This window comes from Hemitrygon akajei, chromosome 7 (assembly GCF_048418815.1).
Source record: "Hemitrygon akajei chromosome 7, sHemAka1.3, whole genome shotgun sequence".
NCBI lineage: Eukaryota > Metazoa > Chordata > Chondrichthyes > Myliobatiformes > Dasyatidae > Hemitrygon > Hemitrygon akajei.
Genome location: NC_133130.1, coordinates 22,482,846 through 22,508,199, shown reverse-complemented (window position 1 = coordinate 22,508,199; position 25,354 = coordinate 22,482,846). Strand labels below are relative to the sequence as shown.

The following is a 25,354-nucleotide window of genomic DNA, read 5'->3' as shown; positions in this document are numbered from 1 at the left end:
CATCAGGTTCTGCCACTTCGGGCAGCGATCAGAACCGGCTTGCTCCTTGCCACCCTGACCTTTTCAATCAGGCTTGGTGCTTAAATCTGACCAACAGGTTCTGCCACTTGGATACACTTTACTTTGCCTCCTTGATTCGTCCTGTAAATCTCCGTCTGAACATCATGTTCAGTCACGTCGATACACGCTGGAGCCTTGACCTTGTGGCTTTGATTTAGCCTGCGTACAACCTTTCACGCTCTTGCACACTCTCAGTGACTGGCCAGCTACCTCGCCTTGCCTCGGTTCTACAACAACGAATTGCCTCCAAGTCCAAAGGGAGGTTACAGACTATTACTTGCGATGACCGTTTGCCAGAAAAAGTGTGGTTTAGTTGCTATCCTTGTTTCATCAGCTACCAGCTAGAAGTCGCTGAGGGTCACCAGCGCCATCTGAAACCGGAAGTACAGAAGCTTTGAAAGTACTTCACACATTGTGGGGTGGGACAGTAGCTTGACAGTTAGTGTATTGCTGTAAAATGGGGGCTCAATTCCTACTGCTGTCTGTAAGGAGTTTGTATATTTATCATCTGATTCTGTAGGTCTCCTCTGGCTGCTCCAGTTTCCTCCCACATTCCAAAGATGTACAGTTAGGACTAATATGTTGCGTGTTGACACTTGTGAGCTGCCCAGCACAATCCTCGCTGGTTTTGTTTGACTCAAACAAAGCAATTCACTGTAGTTTTGATACATGTGTGACAATTAAAGCTAATCTTTATTTCTTTCTTTAAAAAGATAAGCAATTCAAAATCAAGTTTAGTAGAAGTGTAACATGGGGGCAAAAATCGAAAAGAGTGATGGATACAGGAACTAAAGCTGTTATATTTGAATGCAGACAGTATACAGAATAAGGCAGATGATCTCGTTCCGCAGTTAGAGATTATGATGTATAGATATCACTGAGTCGTGGCTGAAAGAAGATCTTATTTGGGAGTTTAACTTCCAAGAATACACATTGTATCAAAAGACAGGCAGGTAGGCAGAGAGGGTGGGATGGCTTTGTTGGTAAAAATTAACATCAAATCCTTAGAAAGAGGTGACATAGGATCAGAAGATCTACAGTCATTGTGGATAGAGTTTAGAAACTTCAAGGGTAAAAAGAACCTGATGGAAGGCATGTAAAATGGGTAATGTTACAATAGTCATGGGGGATTTCAATATCCAGGTAGATTAGGAAAATCAGGTTGGTGCTGCATCCCACGAGAGGGAATTAGTAGAATGCCTCTGAGATGGCTTTTTAGAGCAGCTTGTGGTTGACCTTACTAAGGGAAAGGCAATTCTGGACTGGGCATTTTGTAATGAACCAGATTTGATTAGCAAGCCTAAGGGAAAGGAACCCTTTGGAGGCAGTTATCATAATATGATAGAATTCATCCTGCAACTTGAGAGGAAGATACTAAAGTCTTATGTATCAGTATTACAGTAGAGTAAAGGGAATTACAGAAGCATGAGGGAGAAGCTGGCCAAAATTGATTGGAAGGGGGATGATGGAAGAATAGCAATGACAGGAATTTCTGGGGGCAATTCAGAGTTGCAGGATAGATCCCAAAGATTAAGTTTTCTAAAGGGAAGGTGAGGTAACCATGGCTCACTAGACAAAATAAAAACCAAAGAGGGGTGTATAATATAGCAAAAATTAGTGGTAAGGTAAAAGAAGAGGAAGTTTTTTTTAAAAGAACAAAGGGAAACAAAACATAAGGAGAGAAAAGATGAAATATGAAGGTAAGCTAGCCAATAATATAGAGGACACTAAAGTTTTTTCCAAATATATAAAGCGTAAAAGAGAGGTGAGTGTGGAGGTTGTATAGCTGGAAATTATTCTGGTGAGATAGCAATGGGGGAGTATTTTGTGTCATTCTTCACTGCAAAAGATATGAGCACAATGCCTGAAATTTGAGAGTGTCGGGGCAGAAATGACTGTAGTTGCTATTACTAAGGAGAAGGTGCTTGGGAAGCTGATAGGTCTGAAGGTAGGTAAATCAGCTGGACCAGGTGGACTACACCATAGGGTTATGAAAGAGGTAGCTAAAGAAATTGTGGAGGCATGAGTAATGATCATTCAAGAATCACTGGATTCCAGAATGGTTCCAGAGGACTGGAAAATTGCAGGTGTCACTCCACTCTTTAATAAGGGAGGGAGACAGAAGAAAGGAAATTATAGGGCACTTAGCCTGACTTCAGTGGGAAGCTTTTGGAGTTCCATTATTAAGGATGAGGGTTCAGGGTACTTGGCACATGATAAAATAGGCCAAAGTGAGCCTGTTCCCTGCAGGGGAAATCTTGCCTGACAAATCTGTTGGAATTATTTGAGAAAATAACAGGCAAGAGAAACAAAGGAGAGTAAGTGAATGTTTACTTAGATTTTCAGAAGGCATTTGACAGGGTGCCACACATGAGACTGCTTGACGAGTTAAGAGTCAATGATATTGCAAGAATATTGCATGAATAAAGCATTGGCTGATTTGCAGGAGGCAAGGAGTGGGAATAAAGGGAGCCTTTTCATATTTGCTTGTGACCACTAGTGTTCTGCAACAGTTGGTGTTTGGGCCACCTATTTTCACATTATATGTCAATGATCTGGTTGATGGAATTGATGGCTTTCTGGCCAAGTTTGCAAATGAGGATGGGAGGAGGGGCAGGTAGTTTGAGGAAGCAGTGAATCAGCAGAAGGAGTTGGACAGATTGGGAGAATGAGCAAAGGAGTTACAGTTGGAATATAGTGTAGGGTACTGTATGGTCATGCACTTTTAAAGAAGGCATAAAGTCTGTGCTGGACTGGGGCTTATCCACTACCTTCAGTATGATTTTCCATTCAAGGGCATTGGTGTTCCATAACAGGCCATGTTGGAACCAGTCAATATACTTTGCACTGTACATCTAAAGAAGTTTTAAATGTCATGCTGAACCTTCACAAGCTCCTAAGGAAGTAGAGGAACTGCCGTGCTTTCTTCATAACTGCGTTTGCATGTTGGGACCAGGAAAGATCTTCTGAAATAATAACACCGAAGTCTCTCCACCTCTGAATCCCTGATGAGGAGTGGCTCTTTCAGAACGTCCAGTTTTCTCCTGAAGTCAATAATCAGCTCCTTGGTCTTGATGACACTGAGTAAGAGGTTATTGTTATGGCACCACTCAAACAGATTTTCAGTCTCCTTCCTATCCACCTTTGATTCGGCCTATTATAGTGATGTTGTTATCAAACTAAAATATGGCATTAGAGCTGTTCTTAGCCTCAAGTATAAAGCGAGTGGAGCAGGAGCTAAGCACGCAGCCTTATGGTGCACTTATGCTGATGGAGATTATGGAGGAGATGTTGCCAATCTGAACTGGCAGGGGTCTACAAATGAGGAAATTCAGCATCCAATTGCACACTGAGGTATTGAGGCCAAGGTCTTGAAGCTTATTGATTAGTTTTGATGGGATGATGGTATTGAATGCCTTGCTGTGGTCGGTAAAGACCATCCTGATGTATGTATTTATCTTTGCTGTCCAGATGTCCAGCATTGATTGAAGAGCCAGTGAAATGTCATCTGCTGTTGACTTGTTGTGACAATTGGAGCACATCAAAGTTGCTTTTCAGGCAAGAGTTAATATATTTCATCAGCAACCTCTCAATGCACTTCATTACAATGGATGTAAGTGCTACTAGACAAGAGTCATTGAAACATGTTACCACCTTTTTCTTAGGAACCTGTATAATTCAAGCCTGCTTGAAGCTGATGGGTACCTCAAACTGTCAAAGTGAGAGATTAAAGATATCGGTGAACCCTCTGGCCATTTGATCAGCACAGGCCTTTATAACTTAGCCAGGTACCTCATTTGGACCGGAAGATTTTGTGGGTTCACTACTGAAGGATGCTCTACATCAGCTTCAGAGACTGAAATCGCAGGGTCATTGCGAGCTGTGCGGTTCGTGGAGGTTCCTCCATATGTTTTAGCAGTCAAAGTAAGCATAGAAGACATTGATCTCATCCGGAAGCAAAGCCCTGTTGTCACTTATGTTGCTTGGTTTCATTTTGTTAGAGGCGATAGCATTCAAGCCCTGCCGCAGCTGTCAAAAATCCTTCAGTGATTCATGTTTGGCTTGGAATCGCCACTTCACACATGAGATGGCTTTTCGGAGATCATACCTAGACTTCTTGTATCTTACTTGGTTGCCAGACCTGAACGCCACTGATTTGGCCCTCAGCAAATTGAGAATCTCATTGTTCATCTAGGGCTACTGGTTGGGGAAGTCTCTGAATAATTTTGTGGGGATGCACTCATCCACAACTGTTTTTATACAGTCCATGATGACTGCGGCATATTCATTCAGATCTTCTGATGAGTCCCTGAACACAACCCACTCCTCCGACTTGAAGCAATGCCCCTGCCACCCACAGCCACCTCTTTGTTGTCTTTATTTCATAGACTTGCCCTTGAGCCTCTGCCTGTACACAGGTAGGAGGACGGTGAAGTGATCAGAATTCCGGAAAAGCGATCTATGCATGGAACAGTAGGCATTCCGAACTGTAGTATATCCGTGATCTAATGTGTTTGGACCCTGGTCCTACAGGTTATATGCTGATGATAATTCAGCAGAGATTTCTTCAAGTGAACCTGACGGAAGTCCACAACTATAATTTGAAATGCATCAGCATGGACTGCTTCTTGTCTGGTGATGGCAGCATTCATTATCTTGAGTGCCTAATTACATCGGCATTTGACGGTTTTTAAACCGCGGTCGCGATCATGGGGGAGAACTCTCTTGGTAAGTAGAAAGGTCAGCACTTAATTGTTAGGTGTTCCAGGTCCGGTGGGGTGGGGGGGGGGGTGCGGAGCAAGAGTATGACAAAACCACCACATCCAAACACAACAAGGAGTTTATCATGAAATACAAATCCCCACCTTTTTCCTTCTCTAATTCAGCAGTTCGGTCCATCCTGTGTATCAAGAAGCCTACTGGTCTTAGCAATGCATCCAGCATGTTCAGAGTGAGCCAAGTCTCCGTTAATCACAGAAGGCAGCAATTCCTTATTTCCCTCAGATGCAACAATCTTGCTTTTAGGACCTCAGTCTTGTTCTCCAGTGACTACGTTTGCTAACAAGATGCTGGGGTAGAGGGAGTTTCTATCCCCTGCATTTCAGCCTTGCTTCAGCCTTCCTCCCTCTCTTCCAGATATGGCAATGTTCCTCAAAGTCATAGAAATGTACAACATAGAAACAGGCCCTCCAGGCTATCTAGTCCATGCCAAAAGCATTTAAACTGCCTATTCCCATTGCCCTGCACCCTCCATAGTCATACAATCCATGTACCTGTTCAAACTTCTCCTAAATGTTGAAATCAAGCTCACATGTATCTCTTGTGCTGGCAACTCATTCCATGATCCCATGACCCTCTGAGTGAAGAAGTTTCTCTCTTGCTGCCGTTAAACTTTTCACCTTTCACCCTTAACCCATGACCTCTGGTTGTAGTCCCACCCAACCTCAGTGGAAAAAGCCTGTTTGCATTAACCCTATCTATACCCCTCATCATTTTGTATACCTCTATCATATCTCCTCTCAGTCTTCTACGAACTAAGGAATGCAGTCCTAACCTATTTAATCTTCCCTTATAACTCGGGTCTTGCAAACCCAGCAACATCCTTGTAAATTTTATCTGTACTCTTTCAACCTTGTTTACATTTTTCCTGTAGGTAGGTGACTAAAACTGCACACAATACTCTAAATTAGTCCTTACCAACATCTTGTATAAGTTCAGCAAAGCATCCCATCTCCTGTACTCAATATATTGATTTATGAAGGTCAATGTGCCTGTAGCTTTCTTTAAGACCCTGTCTGCCTGTGATGCTACTTTCAATGAACTATGGACCTGTATTTCCAGATCCCTTTGTTCTACCAGGCTTCTCAGTGCCCTACTGTTCACTGTGTAAGACCTACCTTGGTTATTCCTACTGAAGTGCAAAACCTCATACTTGTCTGCATGAAATTCCATCTGCCATTTTTCCAGCTGATGGAGATCCCTTTGCTAGCCATGATAGCCTTCCTCGCTGTCCACTACGCCCTCATTCTTGGTGTCATCCACACATTTGTTGATCCAGCTAACCACGTTGTCATCCAGATCATTGATGTAGATGACAAACAACAACGGGCACTGCACTAATCTCTGCGACACACCACTAGTCACAGGCCTCCAGTCAGAGAGGCAACCATCAACTACCACTCTCTGGCATCTCCCACAAAGCCAATGTCTAATCCAATTTACTACCTCTTGAATGCCGAGTGACTAAGCTTTTATCCAACCTCCCACATGGGACGTTGTCAAATACCTTGCTAAAGTCTATGTAGACAACATCCACTGCCTTTATTTACCACTTCATCTACTTGTCTGGTAACTTCCTTGAGAACGCTATAATATTGGTTTGACATTACCTATCACACTCAAAGCCCTGCTGGCTATCTTTAATCAGTCCATATCTATCCAAATACTTATATTTCCTGTCCCTTAGTATACCTTCCAATAACCTTCCCACAACTGATGTCAGGCTCAATAGCCTATAATTTCCTGGTTTATGTTTAGATATTTTTTAAACAGTGGAACAACATTGGCTCTCCTCCAATCCTCCGGTACCTTTATCTGCTTAAAGGTGCCGTACCTGTGTGCCTGAGAGTTAAATCCACTGAGCCCTTCAGTAGATCCGGAAATTGCTAGTTCATTAGGACGGTACCAAAGTACTTTGCTTAAAGGGAAATTACAGGCTGCAGATTGCATTGAGAATAATTCAAGAGGTATATTTAGAATTTTGTAATCAGCCCATTGCACATCACTGTGGTTCACTGGCACCATCTCTCTTGACACTTCTTTAGATCTTTAAAGATTAGCTTTATTTGCCACATGTACACCGAACCATATGGTGAAATGGGTCGTTTGTGTCAAATGAAATCAATGATTGTGCTGGGTGACCCGCAGATGTTGTTATGCTTCCCGCACCAACGTAGCATGCTCTGCATTAATGAGATATATTAATCCTAATGGTAAATCTTTGGAATATGGGAGGAAACTGGACCACCTAGAGAAAAAACAAGCACAAATGGGCAGAACGTACAAACTCTGGCCATCAAAGACCTTTTGAATTATTGTGAAAAGTCTCTGATATTTAAATAGATATCAGTATTTATTTTTAAAAAAGTGCATTTATTAAAATATAAGAATCAAATATCACTGTAATGATTGTACACTCTGGTATCAATTGTTTGGTGACAATAAAGTAAAGTCTAAGTGTATAAGTAAAAGTAAGAAAAGAAATATGAAAAGTTAGTTAAGAACATTTTCTTGACAGAAACCAACAAAAGACATAGTTATAAAGTAAAAACAATGAACTTAACATTATTTAGTGAAGGCATCCAGCCCCTCATTTTAGTAAGTTCATGCTCTGACCCAACACTGCTGAGTCTAGAGTGGGAAATCCAATATACCTCTACTCTACCCGATGCTATCTATGACTTCCATGTTGCAGTTTGTTCTAAGGTGACCTGCGAGATGACATTGCTGGCAATTTGCTGTGGAGTTCAGCAAGCCATTCATTTTGTTTTGATATGTATTCATTCTGTAAAATGGTAGCATACAAATTCCACAGCTGTGAAATAGTTGTAACTTAAGAACAGTGTTCTAATTGACAAGCTCAATTTCCCTTATGTTAAGCACATAAAGCAAGGAATTTACACATTAACTTTCTTTTGTTGAAGCCATCGGTTTCACTCTGACTTGAAAAATGCACACATCAAGTATTCATGAATTGCTCAAATTAGAGTAAGAATAATCACCCATCTGCTTGTCCCAGCAAGGCAAAGTGTGAAAAACATTAAGCCAGTGATGGTCCCTGTTGGCTCATATCACAAAGCACAGTCCGTACTGCAGTGGCCACAGTTTGGGAAAGGGATAGTTGCCAGCTTCTGCAGCCTGTGTAAAATTCTAACATCTGGAACTATTGGCATCTTTTCACTACTTAAGAGCCACAGTAGTTTTTCAAAAAATATGAATATTTTTGTTTGTACTAAAAGAACATCATTCCTCCCTCCTAAATCAACAAAGTTTCAATTAGAAAGAAAAGGACATTGATTCCTTTACCCTGACCTCAATTTACCAGAATTCCGATGTTCTGATAGTTATGTTTCATGCTGCTGCACACCTGATAATGTAGAATTTAGAGCAGAATTTTCCTGTTTAGGAGCAAGTCATACCTTACCTTTTTAAGAAGCACTATCAGAGGGCAGTTAGTCTGAGTAGCTTATTGTTAATTCATGGCCATATACCGTAGATTTCGCACTACAGAGCGCACCTGATTAAAAGCCGCTGGCTCTAATTTTAGAAAGAAAATCAATTTTGTACTTGTACAAGCCGCACCGGATTTTAGGCCGCACCGGATTTTCGGCCGCAGGTGTCCCACGTTGTAATATGAGATATTTACACAGAAAGATATTACATGTGAGGATTTTTTAACTTTTAATTAAATCCATATGGTAACATAAACAAATACATATTGCAAATACTTTTTTTCGAACCGTGCCTGTAACGCGGCTACTTTTAAATATACATACGTATCGGTAACACACAAATTACGTTGCGTATACTTTTTTACTGAACAACATTCCAATATCTCCTAACGACTGGTAAAAAATATATATACTGCAGCCTACCAGGAAAAGTTATTGATCGCCTTTAACTTAAAAGCAGCGTTCGCTCAGATCTAATGCCGCTCGCCCCCACCTTCCCGTTTATCGCAAACCGGTATTTCCCCACAAGACGCGGCGAAACCGGGTGTGACGTCATAGCATCCCGCGATGTAGTACAGAAAACAAATATAGTTAAAACACTTCTAACTTTAACTAGAAATTACTAACAAATGAATTACTAAGCGAAAATATTATAAACTAAATAACTGCCATAAAGGCAGCACAATGCTTTTCTTCGAGTGTTTTCCATGTTGATGAGAGTGAGTACAAATGACTGATTTACAATAATTTAATTGTGAAAGTGCGCTTGATTTATCGTACAATTTCATTGGACCTCTGTGAACTACTCATCAATTTTATTGGTCTACTGTTACGAGGCAAAATGTTTTTGGCGGCATGAAAAAAAACCATGCATTAGCCGCACCGTAGTAAAGGCCGCAGTGTTCAAAGCTGTTCAAAATGTGGGAAAAAAGTAGCGGCTTATAATCCGACATCTACGGTACTTGATGCCAATTTTCTCAAGGTTCCTTATGCCAGTAGTAAATTGGTGTTTTTTTTGTATTATAGGAACATAGAAAAATTAGACTAACCCTTTTGGCTTTTCCTCAATCTCAGTACTGTATTTCTTTTCTCTTCCCATACTCCCTACATCCAGAGATCTTTCTATTCCTTTCTTAAACATAGTCAGTAACTTGGCCAGTTTAGCCTTTGAGTTACAGAATTCCACAGGCTCACCGCCCTCTCCATCTGTATTTCTGAATGGGTGAATAATGTATCATTGAAGTTCACTGCAGCAAGGAAAATGCTGTAGCCTATTATAAAGTATGAGATAAAAGGACACTTATGAAATATCAAAGGGATTAGGCAAAATCCATATGGATTTGTCAATAAGGGTTAGTGTGGAACATTAGGTCACATGGGACTGATAATATGGTGACATGCAATGAAAATTAGTTTGCAGAGAGGAAACAGAGCAGGAATATATGGGTCTTTTTCAGAGATGGCAGGCAGTAATGAGAGAGCTAATTTAATGATCAGTTCTAATAATCCCAACCATTCACAAAATATAATATTGATTTGGAGCACAGAATTAAATACAACTTTTTGCTCTTTGCTGATGACATAAAATTAGGTTGAGTGTAGGGGAGATATAAAGAGACTTCAAAATGATTTAAACAAATGTAGTAAGAAGTCAGATAAATGGCAAATACAATATGTTTGATCCATACAGTGCATCGTGGAGATGGAGACCTTAGCTACATCAACTGTAAACCACTCATAATGTGCATGAACTGGAAGTTGTCTATCTTAGTAGGACAACACAAAGACAGAGAATGATTTAAATGGGGAATGTTGATGTGTAGGAGGGATCTGGTATCTTTGCACATCAAACACTGAAAGTAAGTTTGGGGATAAGAAGAAATGATATGTTGTATGAACCAAGAATGTCACACTGCTACTCATAGAGTGAGTAATACACTAGGATTTTTTTTGCAGAATTCTCCATTTCCACAGGAAATGGTAAGGCCCTGGAATGTGCTGAAGAACAGAGAAACTTAGTGGTATGGGTACATGGTTCCCTGAAAATGGTGACACAGGTAGACAAAGTGGTGAAGATTCTGTATGGCATGCTTGCTTCCATTTGCTAGGTCAAGAATGTAAGAGTACAAGACTTGGGCCATCACATTACAGCTAAGCAAGTTGTTGGTGAGACTACACCTCAAAGTAAATTTGTTATCAAAGTACATATATGTTATAATGTATACTACCCTTGAGATTCAATTTCTTGCAGGCATTCACAGAATAAAGAAATACAATAGAATCCATGAAAACCTACATACAAAGAAAGACTGGCAAACAACAAATGTACAAATGCTAAAAGAAAAAATAGAACAGATAAATGATACTAAGAACGTGAGTTGCAGAGTTGGTTTTTAGACCCAGAAAGGATGTGCTATCAAAACAGGGTCATGTTCCCTTATGGACACATGCAAACAAGTTGGATGAACTCAGCAGGTCAGGCAGCATCCGTTGAAAAGAGCAGTCAACGTTTCGGGCCGAGACCCTTAGTCAGGACTGAAGGAGGAGGGGGCAGGAGCCCTATAAAGAAGGTGGGGGGAGGTTGGAAGGTGCCAGGTGAAAAACCAATCAGAGGAAAGATCAAGGGGTGGGGGAGGGGAAGCAGGGAGGGTATAAGCAGGAGAGGTGAAGAAGGAATGTAAGGGGAAAGCACTAAGGGTAGTAGAAGAAGGCAGAATCATGAGAGAAGTGATAGGCAGCTGGAAGAGGAGGTGGATGCTGCCCGACCTGCTGAGTTCATCCAGCTTGTTTGTACGTGTTGATTTGACCACAGCATCTGCAGTGTACTTTGTGTTCCCTTATGGAACTTGAAGGTGGCACTAATCTCATACATTTGCTGTCCTTGTAGTTCTGGCTACTGAATACTGAGGCTTTGAAGGATCCTATAGTACATTTATAAATTGCTCACAGTTGATTTACTAGTGACAGAGGAAATGACTATTTAGGATGGAGAGTTTGGTGTTGGTCAAGTGACCTGGTTTTTTCTGGATATTGTTGAGGCCACTGCTGAAGCCACTCACGCGTGTGCATGTAAAGAGTATTTCATCACACCCTTATCATGCTCTGTAGATGGCGGAAAGGCTCTGGAACCCTGTAGCTGAGTCACACTACAGGATATCCAGTTTCTGACCTTTTCTTTTAAATTAAATTATCTAGATGTCTGGTCCATTTAGGATTCTTGTTAATGATATCAGTTATTAGTAGTTTCCAGAGTGTTGATGGTTGAGTCTCACTGTTAATAAAAAAATTATATAAAGGGATATTGGTTACTTGTGTAGGGCAAATATTATTTGCTACTTATCAGCTCAAGCAGCAATGAGGATGACATCACAGGAAATAAGCATTGAAGGAACTGCACAGTACTCCTGTATCTAATAAATTTTTACTACCTTTAACAAGACTTAAGACTAACAGATATTGCTGTTTCAAAGCCAAATGATGAGAGTGTATATGTGTGTGTGTGTATATATATATATATCTAGTAGTTTAAAAAGATGGTTCACCATCTCAGTTGTATCTGTGCACAACTGCATATCAATTAAGTAAAAGAACAGAAGCAGAAGATGGCTTTAACTGGTGTATTCGCATTGCAGCGAGAGAGAGAGAGAGAGAGAGAGCAATGCGCATGCATAGACAACAGCACATGTGCAGACAATAGATCAATACATAGTGCTAAGGGGAGGCGGGGTCATTGCTCGAAAAAAATAGATCCGTGCATTGCACTTCCTCCCCCTTTAGATTAATGCAACATAAAACTGTATACGAGGGGTGATTGATAAGTTTGTGGCCTAAGGTAGAAGGAGTCAATTTTAGAAAACCTAGCACATTTATTTTTCGACACTTAGTCCAGCGGTCGTGGAGCATACGGATCCCTTCTTTGTAGACGTGGTCCATAGCAGGAGTGATTGATAACTTTGTGGCCTAAGATAGAAGGAGATGAGTTATTAACTTAAAACTTTCGGCATTATCACTCAAAAAATTGAACTGCACGTGTACGTAACGAGAGCGTCTTAGATCTCCAGGTGGTCCACAGCAGGGTGATTGATAAGTTTGTGGCCTAAGGTAGAGTTATACAGCTCTCATTACATGCATGTGCAGTTCAACTCTTTGAGTGAAAATGCAGAAAGTTTCTACTTGTACCTTAGGCCACGAACATATCAATCACCCCTGCTGTGGACCACTTCTACAAAGAAGGGATCTGTATGCTCCACAGCTGCTGGACTAAGTGTGTAAATGTAGGAAAAATAAATGTGCTAGGTTTTCTAAAATTGACTCCTTCTACCTTAGGCCACGAACTTATCAATCACCCCTCGAATAATTTCCCTTCCATAAACTCGTATTCCAAATAAACATGTTTTCACAATAACAGTTCATTACTAACTGCACAGTTCCAAAGATGCATTCTTTTGGGTGGCGCTCTGATTCTTTCAGGATAATGCCTCTGGACCTGTGGATTGGCATCAGGTTTGGCAGGTGTCCTGTCAATGATAACGTTCTCATCATGCCTCTGGACCTGTAGAGTAGCATCAGGTTTGGTCGGTGTCTTGCCTAAGACAACGTTCTCGGTTTCCAGTGTCATGTTGCTGTCAGTGACATCATCACTGAGAGGTACTGGTGACTGTAATGTGTCTGTCCAACATCTACTGTCTACATCAGTCGTCCATTTCTTGTAGCTATCCTACCAGGTGTCCATTTGTCGTCTTGTTCATCACACACTTGGACTCCTTGCTGCTTCACTTGGCAACTGGCTGTACTGTTTTTTCTGCACTTACTTCCAAATGTCTGGTTTCAGGGGGTCTATGTGAGACCTCAGATTACTGCTCATGAACAGCATTGCTTTTGTTTAATTTGTTATTGCATAAACAGAGTTCTGATACACATAAAGGAAATTGTCCACCTTGTGCTGTAGAGAAATGTCCTCATTGTCCATCGCTTTAATCATGAAGGTTTGGATAAACCTTTCAGCTAACCCAATTGCTGCTGGGTGGTGAGGAGCCAACTTGAAATGTCTGATGCCATTTTTCTTCATGAACAGTTAGAATTCTGACGTGTACTGTGGTCTGTGGTCACTCGCAATTTGTTCAGGTAAGCCATTTCTGGCGAAGATGGTCCTCAGAGTGGGGACAGTCTTTGTTGATGTGGTTGACTTCATTGGTATAATTTCCAGCCAATTCAAATGAACATCCACAGCAATCGGAAACCTAGAATCCATGAATGGCCCAGCAAGGTCAATGTGTACTCTTTGTCACGGTGATGATGGCCCACAGGTGTAACGGTGCCTGTGGGGGTGCATTTTGAACTTTTTGGCATCCTGAACAGATTTTGGCCAAGTCTTCAATCTGTTAGCAGTCAGTCTGTGAGCAGGGGTAAAGAAAACCCCAATGCATTCTACAAGTATGTGAAGAGCAAGAAGATAAGATGTGAGAGCACAGGACCAATCAAGTGTGACAGTGGAAAAGTGTGTATGGAACCGGAGGAGACAGCAGAGGTACTTAATGAATACTTTGCTTCAGTATGCACTACAGAAAAAGATCTTGGCAATTGTAGGGATGACTTACAACAGATCGAAAAGCTTGAGAATATAGACATTAAGAAAGAGGATATGCTGGAGCTTTTGGAAAGCATCACATTGGATAAATCTCTGGGACCAGACGAGATGTACTCCAGGCTACTGTGGGAGATGAGGGAGGAGGATCTTTGCATCGTCAATGGGGACGGGAAAGGTTCCAGAGGATTGAAGGGTTGCAGATGTTGTTCCCTTATTCAAGAATGGGAGTAGAGATCACCCAGGAAATTATAGACCAGTGAGTCTTACTTTAGTGGTTGATAAGATGGAAAATATCCTGAGAGGCAGGATTTATGAACATTTGGAGAGGTATAATATGATTAGGAATAGTCTGCATGACTTCGTCAAAGGCACGTCTTGCCTTACAAGCCTGATTGAATTTTTTGAGGATGTGACTAAACACATTGATGAAGGTAGAGCTGTAGATGTAGTGTATATGGATTTCAGCAAGGCATTTGATAAGGTAACCCATGCAAGGCTTATAGAGAAAATAAGGAGGCATGAGATCCAAGGGGACATTGTTTTGTGGATCCAAAACTGGCTTGCCCACAGAAGGCAAAGAGTGGTTTTAGACGGGTCATATTCTGCATGGAGGTCGGTGACGAGTGGTGTGCCTCAGGGATCTGTTCTGGGACCCCTACTCTTTGTGATTTTTATAAATGACGTGGATGAGGAAGTGGAGAGATGGGTTAGTAAATTTGCTGATGACACAAAGGTTGGGGGTGTTGTGGATAGTGTGGAGGGCTGTCAGAGGTTACAGTGGGACATCAATAGGATGCAAAATTGGACTGAGAAATGACAGATGGAAGTTCAACCCAGATAAGTGTGAGGTGGTTCATTTTGGTGGGTCAAATATGATGGCAGAATATAGTATTAATGGTAAGACTCTTGGCAGTGTGGAGGATCAGAGGGATCTTGGAGTCCGAGGCCATAGGGTTCTCAAAGCTGCTGCGCAGGTTGACTCTGATTAAGAAGGGCATACGGTGCATTGGCCTTCATCAACCGTGGGATTGAGTTTAAGAGCCGAGAGGTAATGTTGCAGCTACAAAGGACCCTGGTCAGATCCCACTTGGAGTACTGTGCTCAATTCTGGTTGCCTCACTACAGGAAGGATGTGGAATCCATATAAAGGGTACAGAGGAGATCTACAAGGATGTTGCCTGGATTGGGGAGCATGCCTTATGAGAATAGGTTGAGTGAAGTCGGCCTTTTCTCCTTGGAGTGACGGAGGATGAGAGGTGACCTGATAGACGTATATAAGATGATGAGATGCATTGATCGTGTGGATAGTCAGAGGCTTTTTCCCAGGGCTGAAATGGCTAACATGAGAGGGCACAGTTTTAATGTGCTTGGAAGTAAGTACAGAGGAGATGTCGGGTACGTTTTTTACGCAGAGAGTGGGAGTCCATGGAATGGGCTGCCAGCAACGGTGGTGGAGGCGGATATGATAGGGTCTTTTAAGAGACTCCTGGATAGGTACATGGGGCTTAGAAAAATAGAGGGCTATGGGTAACTCTAGGTAATTTCTAAAGCAAGTACGTGTTCGGCACACCATTGTGGGCCAAAGGGCCTGTATTGTGCTGTAGGTTTTCTATGTTTCATAAAATCTAAATCTCTGAGCTATCACCAGCAGATTCAGGTCTCAATTTGTAAAATTGTAACAATTACATCGAACATCTTGCTTGCTGGCTTTTCAGGGGTTACTAGGTTGTGTAAAAGACTGTATGTCAAGTCAAGTCAAGTCACTTTTTATTGTCATTTCGACTATAACTGCTGGTACAGTACACAGTAAAAACGAGAACGTTTTTCAGGACCATGGTGCTACATGAAACAATACAAAAACCACACTGAAACTGCATAAAACAACACAAAATCTACACTAGACTACAGACCTACACAGGACTGCATAAAGTGCACAAAACAGTGCAGGCAGTACAATAAAGACAATAGGCACAGTAGAGGGCAGTAGGTTGGTGTCAGTCCAGGCTCTGGGTATTGAGGAGTCTGATGGCTTGGGAAAGAAACTGGTCTTATCTCAGAAAGGATATATTATCACTGGGAGAGAGACCAGAGAAGGTACACAGAGCTGATTCCAGCAATGAAGGGGTTAATATATGAAGCGTGTTTGGCAGCTTTGGGCCTATACTCACTGGAATTTAGAAGGATGTGTGGGGATTTCATTGAAACCTACCAAATGTTGAAAGGACTAGATAAAGGTGGATGTGGAGAGGATGTTCCCTCTGGTGGGGATATCCAGCACTAGAGGGCACAGCCTCACAATTGAGGGGTGATCTTTCAGCAGAGGTAAGGGGGAATCTTTTTAGCTAGAGAGTGGTGAATCTGTGGAATGCTCTGCCACAGACTGCAGTGGAGGTCAAGTCTGTGGGTATATTTAAAGCAGAAGTTGATCGATTCGTGATCGGTCAGGGCATCAAGGGATATAGTGAAATGGCAGACGTATGGGATTGAATGGGATCTGATATCAGCAATGATGGAATGGTGGAGTGGACTCAGTGGGCTGAATGGCCTAATTCTGGTCCTATGTCTTGTGGTTTTTTTAGCTGAGAAGTGTAGAGGCTTTCTTTGGCTGCTCCTTGTTCATGTTACAATACAGTTCAACCCTCTCAATATACAACTCACAGCCTTCATCAGTTTTCCCAAATGAAGCCATTGGCATGTTATTTTCATGTTAAATTCAGCGCATCTTTCACTGTTACTCAGAGGTCCTTCGGCTTTCTCATGCTGTTTAACCGTTGCTGTTTTGTCCCGTAACTGTCAGTGCAGTTCGTGATATTCTCTGACATTCAGGTTCATACTTGTCACCAATTTGTTGTATCTGTGCACAAATACATATTGTTTAAATAAAGCATGCATATAGGAGATGGCTTTAACTGGTATATTCACATTGCAGTGAGAGAGAGAGAGAGAAAGAGACCAATGTGCATGCATAGACAACAGGTCAATACATAGTGCTGGGGGTGGGGTGGGGGGAGCCATTGCTCTCAAATAAATTGGTCCATACATTTCAACCTCCATCTTAGGAAATGGGCAATGCATGTTGTTTTTGCCAGTGATACCACTTTTAAGTAATACGATAATAAAGCATGGAGCAAACGAAAGCCTCTCTGGATCTGCTGTCAGTGTCAATCCAATTGTCTGGAGGTTCTCTCAGGGACAAAGTTCCAAAGATTCTGAACTAGTCAAGGTTGTAAATGTTAAACTGAGAAGTTTCTCTGACAACACCAGTCATTTCCAATTAGTTTTTAAGGACCTATGACAGGATCTTGAAGCAACAAGACTGTTCTATTTACTTTCGGTTGGATCGCGACAACGTGGAAAGCCTTCGATTATGAAAGGATCAGCAATATCACTTAAGCCTGGACAAAACAAGTGATCCTTTGTGGAACATAATATTACCAGGCATGTAACGTGGAGAGAAGGAGAGAAAAGGGCATGCCTGCTAAACATTTTTTCTTTCTGATTGTATTTTTTGTCTCTGGAAGGGAGATAAACCTAGCCGCGCAGTGAGCTGAACACCTGCCTGTCCCTCACCTCTGACCTTTTAAATCTGGCCTAGCACTTAAATAGGTCAAACCTCAAGTCTTTCCTCATTCTCAGACCTGGACCCTGCCACTTCGATACACTCTGGGATCCAGGACCATTTCTTGATTTCACACAAATCTGACCTTTACCAATCTAGCCTGGCGCTTAAATCTGTCAAACATCAGCTTATTCCTTGCTCGCACCTTAATGTCCAAGCCCTTCCGCCTCAGCTTTGCCCTACCTTGGATTTACTGCTTTGAATTGGTTCCAAGCCCAGTCCTGCAGTGGCCAAACATTGGCTCATTCTTTGCTCTCAGGCCCAGGCCCCATTGCCTTGATTTGGCTCGTACCCACCACTTCACAACCGTCCTGCACTTTTGAGTCTTCAGTTCCCACTGCAAAAGTACCATGCCATACAGGTGCTTCAAAAGTTCATCTCTGAAGGGGAAGTTGCAGGCTATTGATTGCAGTGATCATTTTCCAGAGAAAGTGTGGTTAATAAAGTACAGCGGATTATCAGCACCCAATTGCCCATCATTGAGAAAATCTACCATAAATGCTGCCTGGGCAGGGCGAAAAGCATTATCAAGGATGCATCTCACCCTAACCATGGACTTTTTACTCTCCTCCCATCCGGTAGGCGCTACAGGAGCCTCTGCTCCTGCACCAGCAGGCACAGGAAGAGCTTCTTCCCTGAGGCTGTGACCCTGCTGAACCTCACATCACAGCGCTAAGCAGTATTGCACCCATATTGTACTGTCTCAGTACTTTTATATTTGTGTGCTGTAGCACTTACTTTTTATTCGCAGTTATTTTGTAAGTAACACTATTCTTTGCATTTCTCGTTAGGTGCTAACTGCATTTCATTTGGCTTTGTATCTGTACTCAGCCCAATGACAATAAAGTTGAATCTGATCTAATCTAATCTTAGTAGTTTTATTTGATGCTAGCAAGTCATCGCTGTGCTTCTCTGTGCCATCTTAAACTGCATCCGTAACAGCACTACTACTTGGAATTCGCCCCAGCTTTTTAAATGTTTGGCTGATTTCACTATTTTTGATAAGTAAGAAACCAATGCAGTTATTGAGTAAGCCCCAACAAACGTTTGATTCCTCCCATGTATGTCAGGTTTGGCAATTTCAAAACTATTTTACTTTTGTATGCATCTACACAAAGTCCTTGACAACAATATGTTGAAAGAAACTTTTTGACTCCAAAGTTTCATTTCATTATTATTTAGTACAAATGTATGTTTATTACAACTTTTGAAGAAATAATTCAAAATATTTATTATGGTCTTGACTTATTTCTGGATTTTAAGATCTTTAGCTATTCTCTTATATTATCTAAGATGATATTTGATATCTCAATGAAGTGTCAGATAGTTAAAGTGTAACACACATTCCAAACCATAAGCACAAACCTAAATAAGGGCAAACATTGCTTTTCCTTGCTCATCACCAGTTGTTCTGGCTTTTTATTTATGCCTTGGTGATCCTTGGGTTTTTGGTTTTCTTCAGCCTTGTTTAATGTTCCTTCCACCACTCTGGAGGATTCTTTGTGCTTACTCGCACTATCTGCATTCTGTTTTGTTGACTCATCATTATAAATTGTACTTGTATGCTGTCTCGCACATGACAACTCTGAGTTTCCTCAATGTACTCTTTCTCCCACCCTTGAGAGCCATTGTCATTGCCATCACAAAGAAGGCATGACAACACCTCTACTGTCTTTTGGTGCGTCATCGAAAATTTTGACAAGTTTCTATAGGTGCACAGTGGAGAGTATCCTGAATGGTTTCATGAAGCCTGGTATGGAAACACCAATGTTCATGAATGGAAGCCCTCTCCACCATTGAGCACAGGGAGCGCTTCCACAAGAAAGAAGCATCCACCATGAAGGACCCCACTATCCAGGCCATACTCTCTTCTTGTTGCTACTATTGGGAAGGAGGTACAGGACCCTTGGGTCCTGCACCAGCAGGCTCAGGAAGAATTACTCCCTTCAACCATCAAGCTCTTGAACCAGTGTGGATAACTTTACTCACCTCAACTCTGAACTGATTCTATGACATGCAATTTCACTTTCAAGGACTCTACAACTCATGTTCTCAATATTATTTGTTTACTTTTTTTATTTGCACAGTATGACTTTAGAACATAGAAGACCATAAGACAAAGGAGCAGAAGTCGGCCATTCAGCCCATCGAGTCTGCTCCGCCATTTTATCACGAGCTGATCCATTCTCCCATTTAGTCCCACTCCCCTGCCTTCTCACCATAACCTTTGATGCCCTGGCTACTCAGATACCTCTCAATTTCTGCCTTAAGTACATCCAATGACTTGAGCTCCACTGCCGCCCGTGGCAACAAATTCCACAGATTCACCACCTCTGGCTAAAAAATTTTCTTCACATCTCTGTTCTGAATGGGCGCCTTGCAATCCTTAAGTCATGCCCTCTCGTACCAGACTCCCTCACCATGGGAAACAACTTTGCCACATCCACTCTGTCCATGCCTTTCAACATTCGAAATGTTTCTATGAGGTCCCCCCTCATTCTTCTAAGCTCCAAGGAGTACAGTCCGAGAGCGGTCAAACATTCCTCATATGTTAACCCTCTCATTCCCGGAATCATTCTAGTGAATCTTCTCTGAACCCTCTCTAACGTCAGCACATCCTTTCTTAAATAAGGAGCCCAAAACTGCACACACTACTCCAAGTGAGGTCTTACTAGTGCCTTATAGAGCCTCAACATCACATCCCTGCTCCTATATTCTATTCCTCTAGAATTGAATGCCAACATTGCATTCACCGTCTTCACCACCGACTCAACCTGGAGGTTAACCTTAAGGTTCTCCTGCATGAGGACTCCCAAGTCCCATTGCATCTCAGAATTTTGAATTTTCTCCCATTTAAATAATAGTCTGCCCATTTATTTCTTCTACCAAAGTGCATGACCATACACTTTTCAACATTTTCTTTCATTTGCCACTTCTTTGTCCATTCTCCCAATCTATCCAAGTCTCTCTGCAGACTCTCTGTTTCCTCAGCAGTACTGGCCCCTCCACCTATCTTTGTATCATCAGCAAACTTAACCACAAAGCCATCTATTCCATAATCCAAATCGTTGATATACAGTGTAAAAAGAAGCGGCCCCAAAACGGACCCCTGTGGAACACCACTGGTAACCGGCAGCCAACCAGAATGAGATCCCTTTATTCCCACTCACTATTTCCTGCCAATCAACCAATGCTCTATCCCCATATGTAACTTTCCCATAATTCCATGGGCTCCATGTGAGCACCTTGTCAAAGGCCCTCTGTAAATCCAAATACACAACATCCACAGCATCTCCCTTGTCTAGCCTACTTGTAATTTCCTCAAAAAATTACACTAGGTTTGTCAGGCAGGATTTTCCTTTAAGGAAACCATGCTGAGTTCTGCCTATCTTGTCGTATGCCTCCAGGTACTCCGTAACCTCATCCTTGACGATCGACTCCAACAACTTCCCAACCACCGATGTTAAGTTAACAGGTCTATAATTTCCTTTTTGCTTCCTTGTCTCCTTCTTAAATAGCGGAGTGACATTTGCGATCTTCCAGTCCTCCAGGACCATGCCAGGATCTATTGACTTTTGAAAGATCATTGCTAATGCCTCCACAATCTCCACAGCTACTTCCTTCAGAACATGAGGGTGCATTCCATCTGGTCCAGGAGATTTATCTACCCTTAGACTATTCATCTTTCTGAGTACTTTCTCTGTCGTAATTGTGACTGCACACACTTCTCTTCCCTGACACCCTTGAGTTTCCGGTATACTGCTGATGTCTTCCTCAGTGAAGACTAATGCAAAATACTTGTTCAGTTCCTCTGCCATCTCCTTATCTCCTATTACAATTTCTCCAGCATCATTTTGTATCAGTCCTATATCTGCTCTCACCTGTCTTTTACTCTTTATATACTTGAAAAAGCTTTTAGTATCCTCTTTGATATTTGATAGCTTCCTTTCATAGTTCATCTTTTCCCTCTTAATGGCCTTCTTAGTATCCTTTTGTAAGCTTTTAAAAACTTCCCAATCCTCTGTCTTCCCACTAATTTTTGCTTCTTTGTATGCCCTCTCCTTTGCTTTTACTTTGGCTTTGACTTCTCTTGTCAGCCATGGTTGCATCCTTTTTCCATTCGAAAATTTCTTCTTTTTTGGAATATATCTGTCTTACACCTTCCTCAATTATCACATAAACTACAGCCACTGCTGCTCTGCCGTCCTTCCCGCTAGTGTCCCTTTCCAGTCAACTTTGGCCAGTTCATAGAAATGAAATGAAACATAGAAATCTAGAGCACATTACAGGCCCTTCAGCCCACAATGTTATGCTGACCATGTAACCTACTCCAGAGACTACCTAGAATTTCCCTAGCATATTGTCGTCTTCTATTTTTCTAAGCTCCATGTACCTATCTAAGAGTCTCTTAAAAGATCCTATTGTATCTGCCTCCACCACTGTTGCCAACAGTGCATTCTATGCATCACCACTCTGTGTGGAAAAACTTACCCCTGACTTCCCCTCTGTACCTATTTTCAAGCACCTTAAAACGATGCCTTGTCACGTTAGCCATTTCCTCCCTGGGAAAAAGCCTCTGGCTATCTACATGATCAATGCTTCTTATCATCTTGTACTCCTCTTTCAGGTCACCACTCATCCTCTGTCACTCCAAGGCAAACAGGCCAAGATCACTCAACCTATTTTCATAAGGCACACTCTCCAATCCAGGCAACGTCCTTGTAAATCTCCTCTGCACTCTTTCTATAGTATCTATATCCTTCCTGCAGTGAGGTGACCAGAACTGAACACAGTACTCCAAGTAGGGTTTGACCAAAGTCTTATAAAGCTATAACATTACCTCATGGTTTTTGAACTCAGTCCCATGGTTGATAAATGCCAACACACCATACACCTTCTTAACAACACTGTCAACCTGCGCAGCAGCTTTGAGTGTCCTATAGACATGAACCCCAAGATCTTTCTGATCCTCCACACTGCCGAGAGTCTTACCATTGATATTGTCTTCAAATTTGACCTATCAAAATGAACCATTTTACATTTATCTGCTTTGAACTCTGTCTCCAAATTCTGCATCTTAATTGATGTCCCTCTGTAACCTCTACCAACCCTCCAGACGATCCACAACACCCCAACCTTTGTGCCACCAGCAAACTTATTAACCCACACTTCTGCTTCTTCATCACAAAGAGGAGGGGTCCCAGGACAGATCCTTGCAGAACTCCACTGGTCTCCAACCTCAATGCAGAATACAAACCATCTACAACCACCCTTTGCCTTCTGCAGGCAAGCCAATTCTGGATCCACAAAGCAAGGACTCCTTGGATCCCATGCCCTCTTTCTTTCAGAATGAGCCTTGCATGGGGAACCTTATCAAATGCCTTACTTTTTTGCACATCAGTTGTTTGTCAGTCTTTGTGTGTAGTTTTTTGTTGATTCTTTTGTATTTCTTTATTCTGCTGTAAATGTCTGCAAGAAAATGAATATTAAAGTAGTATATGGTGACATGAACATACTTAAATAAATTTACTTTGAATTTTTGAGAGTACGCTTCCAAACATAAGTCTGTTGTTGAGTACTTCTTCAGGAGTAAGTACCTTAGGCAAGTTCTGAAGTGCTATTTTGTACTGATCATATCGTTCACTCGTCTTTTGCTTTCTCCCATTAATTTCATACCTCTCAAAAGGAAAGTTTTTATTGTGGTTGGCAGGATCCAAGAAAATTTTCTCAACAAAGATACTACCTTGTGTTCATCCCCTTCTTAAGTTCACTTGTTCAAGTGGAGTATACTTCATGCATGGTCTTGTAATTAGAATCACAGAGACATGAACACAGACACAGGCCATTCATCAAAATAGAGAGAGAATTCTTTTAAATGAGAGGTTCCCAACCTTTTTTATGTCATGGACCCCTACCATCAATCAAGGAGTCCATGGACCCCAGGTTGAGAACCTTGGCCTTAAACAGTTATGTTCATTTGTAGCCACCAAGTATTGATTCTACTTTAATATAGATGTTGATGAGCTATGATTCAATAGTGGATCTGACTTTTATTTAAAACAAAAGAACTACCCTTAATTCAGTGTGATGAGCATTTTTACAGAAGATTTTGTTTTCTTGTTTCACAAATAAACACACACCTAAAGGCCTGCTGAAATGATCATTGATAGTCAATAGTCATCATCTGCAGAATTTCTTCTGCACTCTTTCTATGTCTACCACACCTTTCCTATAGTGCAGTAACCAGAACTATATGCAATATAATCAACAAACCATTATAACAATATTTATAGTGAGGTCATAGGATTCCTTGCCTTCTTATTACAACTTGAGAGCATTATAATCCAGATTTATTTACATTTTATCTGTTGTTTTGGATTGTTGGAGAAGCACCTTTGAATAGGCTTCCAGTTGGATGTCTCACTTGTCGACCTAGATTAGCGATAGATCAAATAAATTCTAATTTGCAGTTGTAAATGAATGTTTTGATTGCTGAGCTAATGGCAAAAGTGCCAGTATGTCTACAGGTTTGGATATCTGATCATTTAAAGCTCAAGTAATTTCCTTTAAATTCCTCTAGGTGGCACTGAGGCCATTTTGTTAATACAAAATTTGTAACATTTTCTGAAAAATTTGGAACTCACGAATGAACAATTATTTTCATTTTTCTTTAACCTTAAGGAATCTGGTGAATTACGATATCAATTGAATCAGGTCAAAATGAAGAAAGAGGAGGCCGAGAAGGAATTCAGAGAGCACAGAATGAAAATGTATCGAGAATTAGAACTCCAAAGACAGGTAGGAGCCTCTATAAACGGATTGAGAAAGCTTTCCTGAAAGTTACAAATTCAGAATGTGGTAGCAGGGGGTATGCGGGGGAGGTGTGAAAGGGAAATGAAAATGACAACAAGTGGAATATTGTTTTTATGTTCTTACGGATTTTGAAAAGGCCTCACTATCTAAAGAGTGGTTATTGTTAATTTATTGCCTTTAGCCAGTGATGGCTAACATTCCAACCAAGAAAAGCTGGCACATCTGCAGAAACTCATCCTTGCCATTGCAGAACAGTGGGCTCTGCCTTCGGGTTTATCATTACAAAGTATTTGAATGATCTAAAGCAACTTATATGATGCTTATGATTTAGTAGTTGTAGTTTGTTTAAGATTTGTTTGGAAATTATGGTTCTTTGATTTTAACTGACATGCATTTGATTGGATTGATAAGACCTTTTTTGTTTAGTATAGACATGGATTTGTCTGGTTGCCATAAATGGTTAGATCGTAAATATCAACATTTTGGATGTCTTGTAAACTTGAGAAAGCATCCAATTGATATTATAGACTGATTTTAGTGTTACAAGATGACCATCAATATCAGTGTTAGGAAGTAAAGTGTGGCTTAAAGTTTCTAGTACATTTTTACCAGTAATGTAACTGGGCAAAGCTGATAGATTAAATCTGTAATCCAAAGAGTGTTGGTGGCAAGATGTGGAAAACGATGTTGCTCCCACCAGCAAGCAGTATTTCATGCTTATGCTTGCTTCCCCATATTTTTTTTCATAACTTCAAACCCAAATTTAAGTATGTGTTGGCTGGCGGAGCTATAAATAGTTTGGGGGAAATAAGAATGAAAAAATAAGAAAATATGAAGTGAAAGAAAAATAAAAATGTAATTAGAGGAGCTCAACAAATACAAAAAGAGGACAATGTGCTTCAGAATATTGCATGTACTAGTACTGCCAAGTTTGCTGATATTTATACAGAGCATATCTTTTCACTAATTGCTTGTATACTATGACGAAGCTTAATAATAGTTACTTTATGCCAACATATTGCAATTAAGTTTAAGACTACACTA

At 41.2% G+C, this 25,354-nt stretch overlaps 1 protein-coding gene across 2 annotated transcripts in view; it reads left to right on the top strand.

Annotated features, from left to right (window-relative positions):
• Positions 1 to 25,354, top strand: part of sdccag8 (SHH signaling and ciliogenesis regulator sdccag8) — a 415,760-nt gene that overhangs the window by 112,237 nt on the left and 278,169 nt on the right. For both annotated transcript variants that reach the window (XM_073050489.1, XM_073050488.1), the window contains exon 12: positions 24,179 to 24,295. In XM_073050489.1, the coding sequence (XP_072906590.1) occupies positions 24,179 to 24,295 (117 nt within the window). The remainder of the gene's footprint in view (positions 1 to 24,178; positions 24,296 to 25,354) is intronic.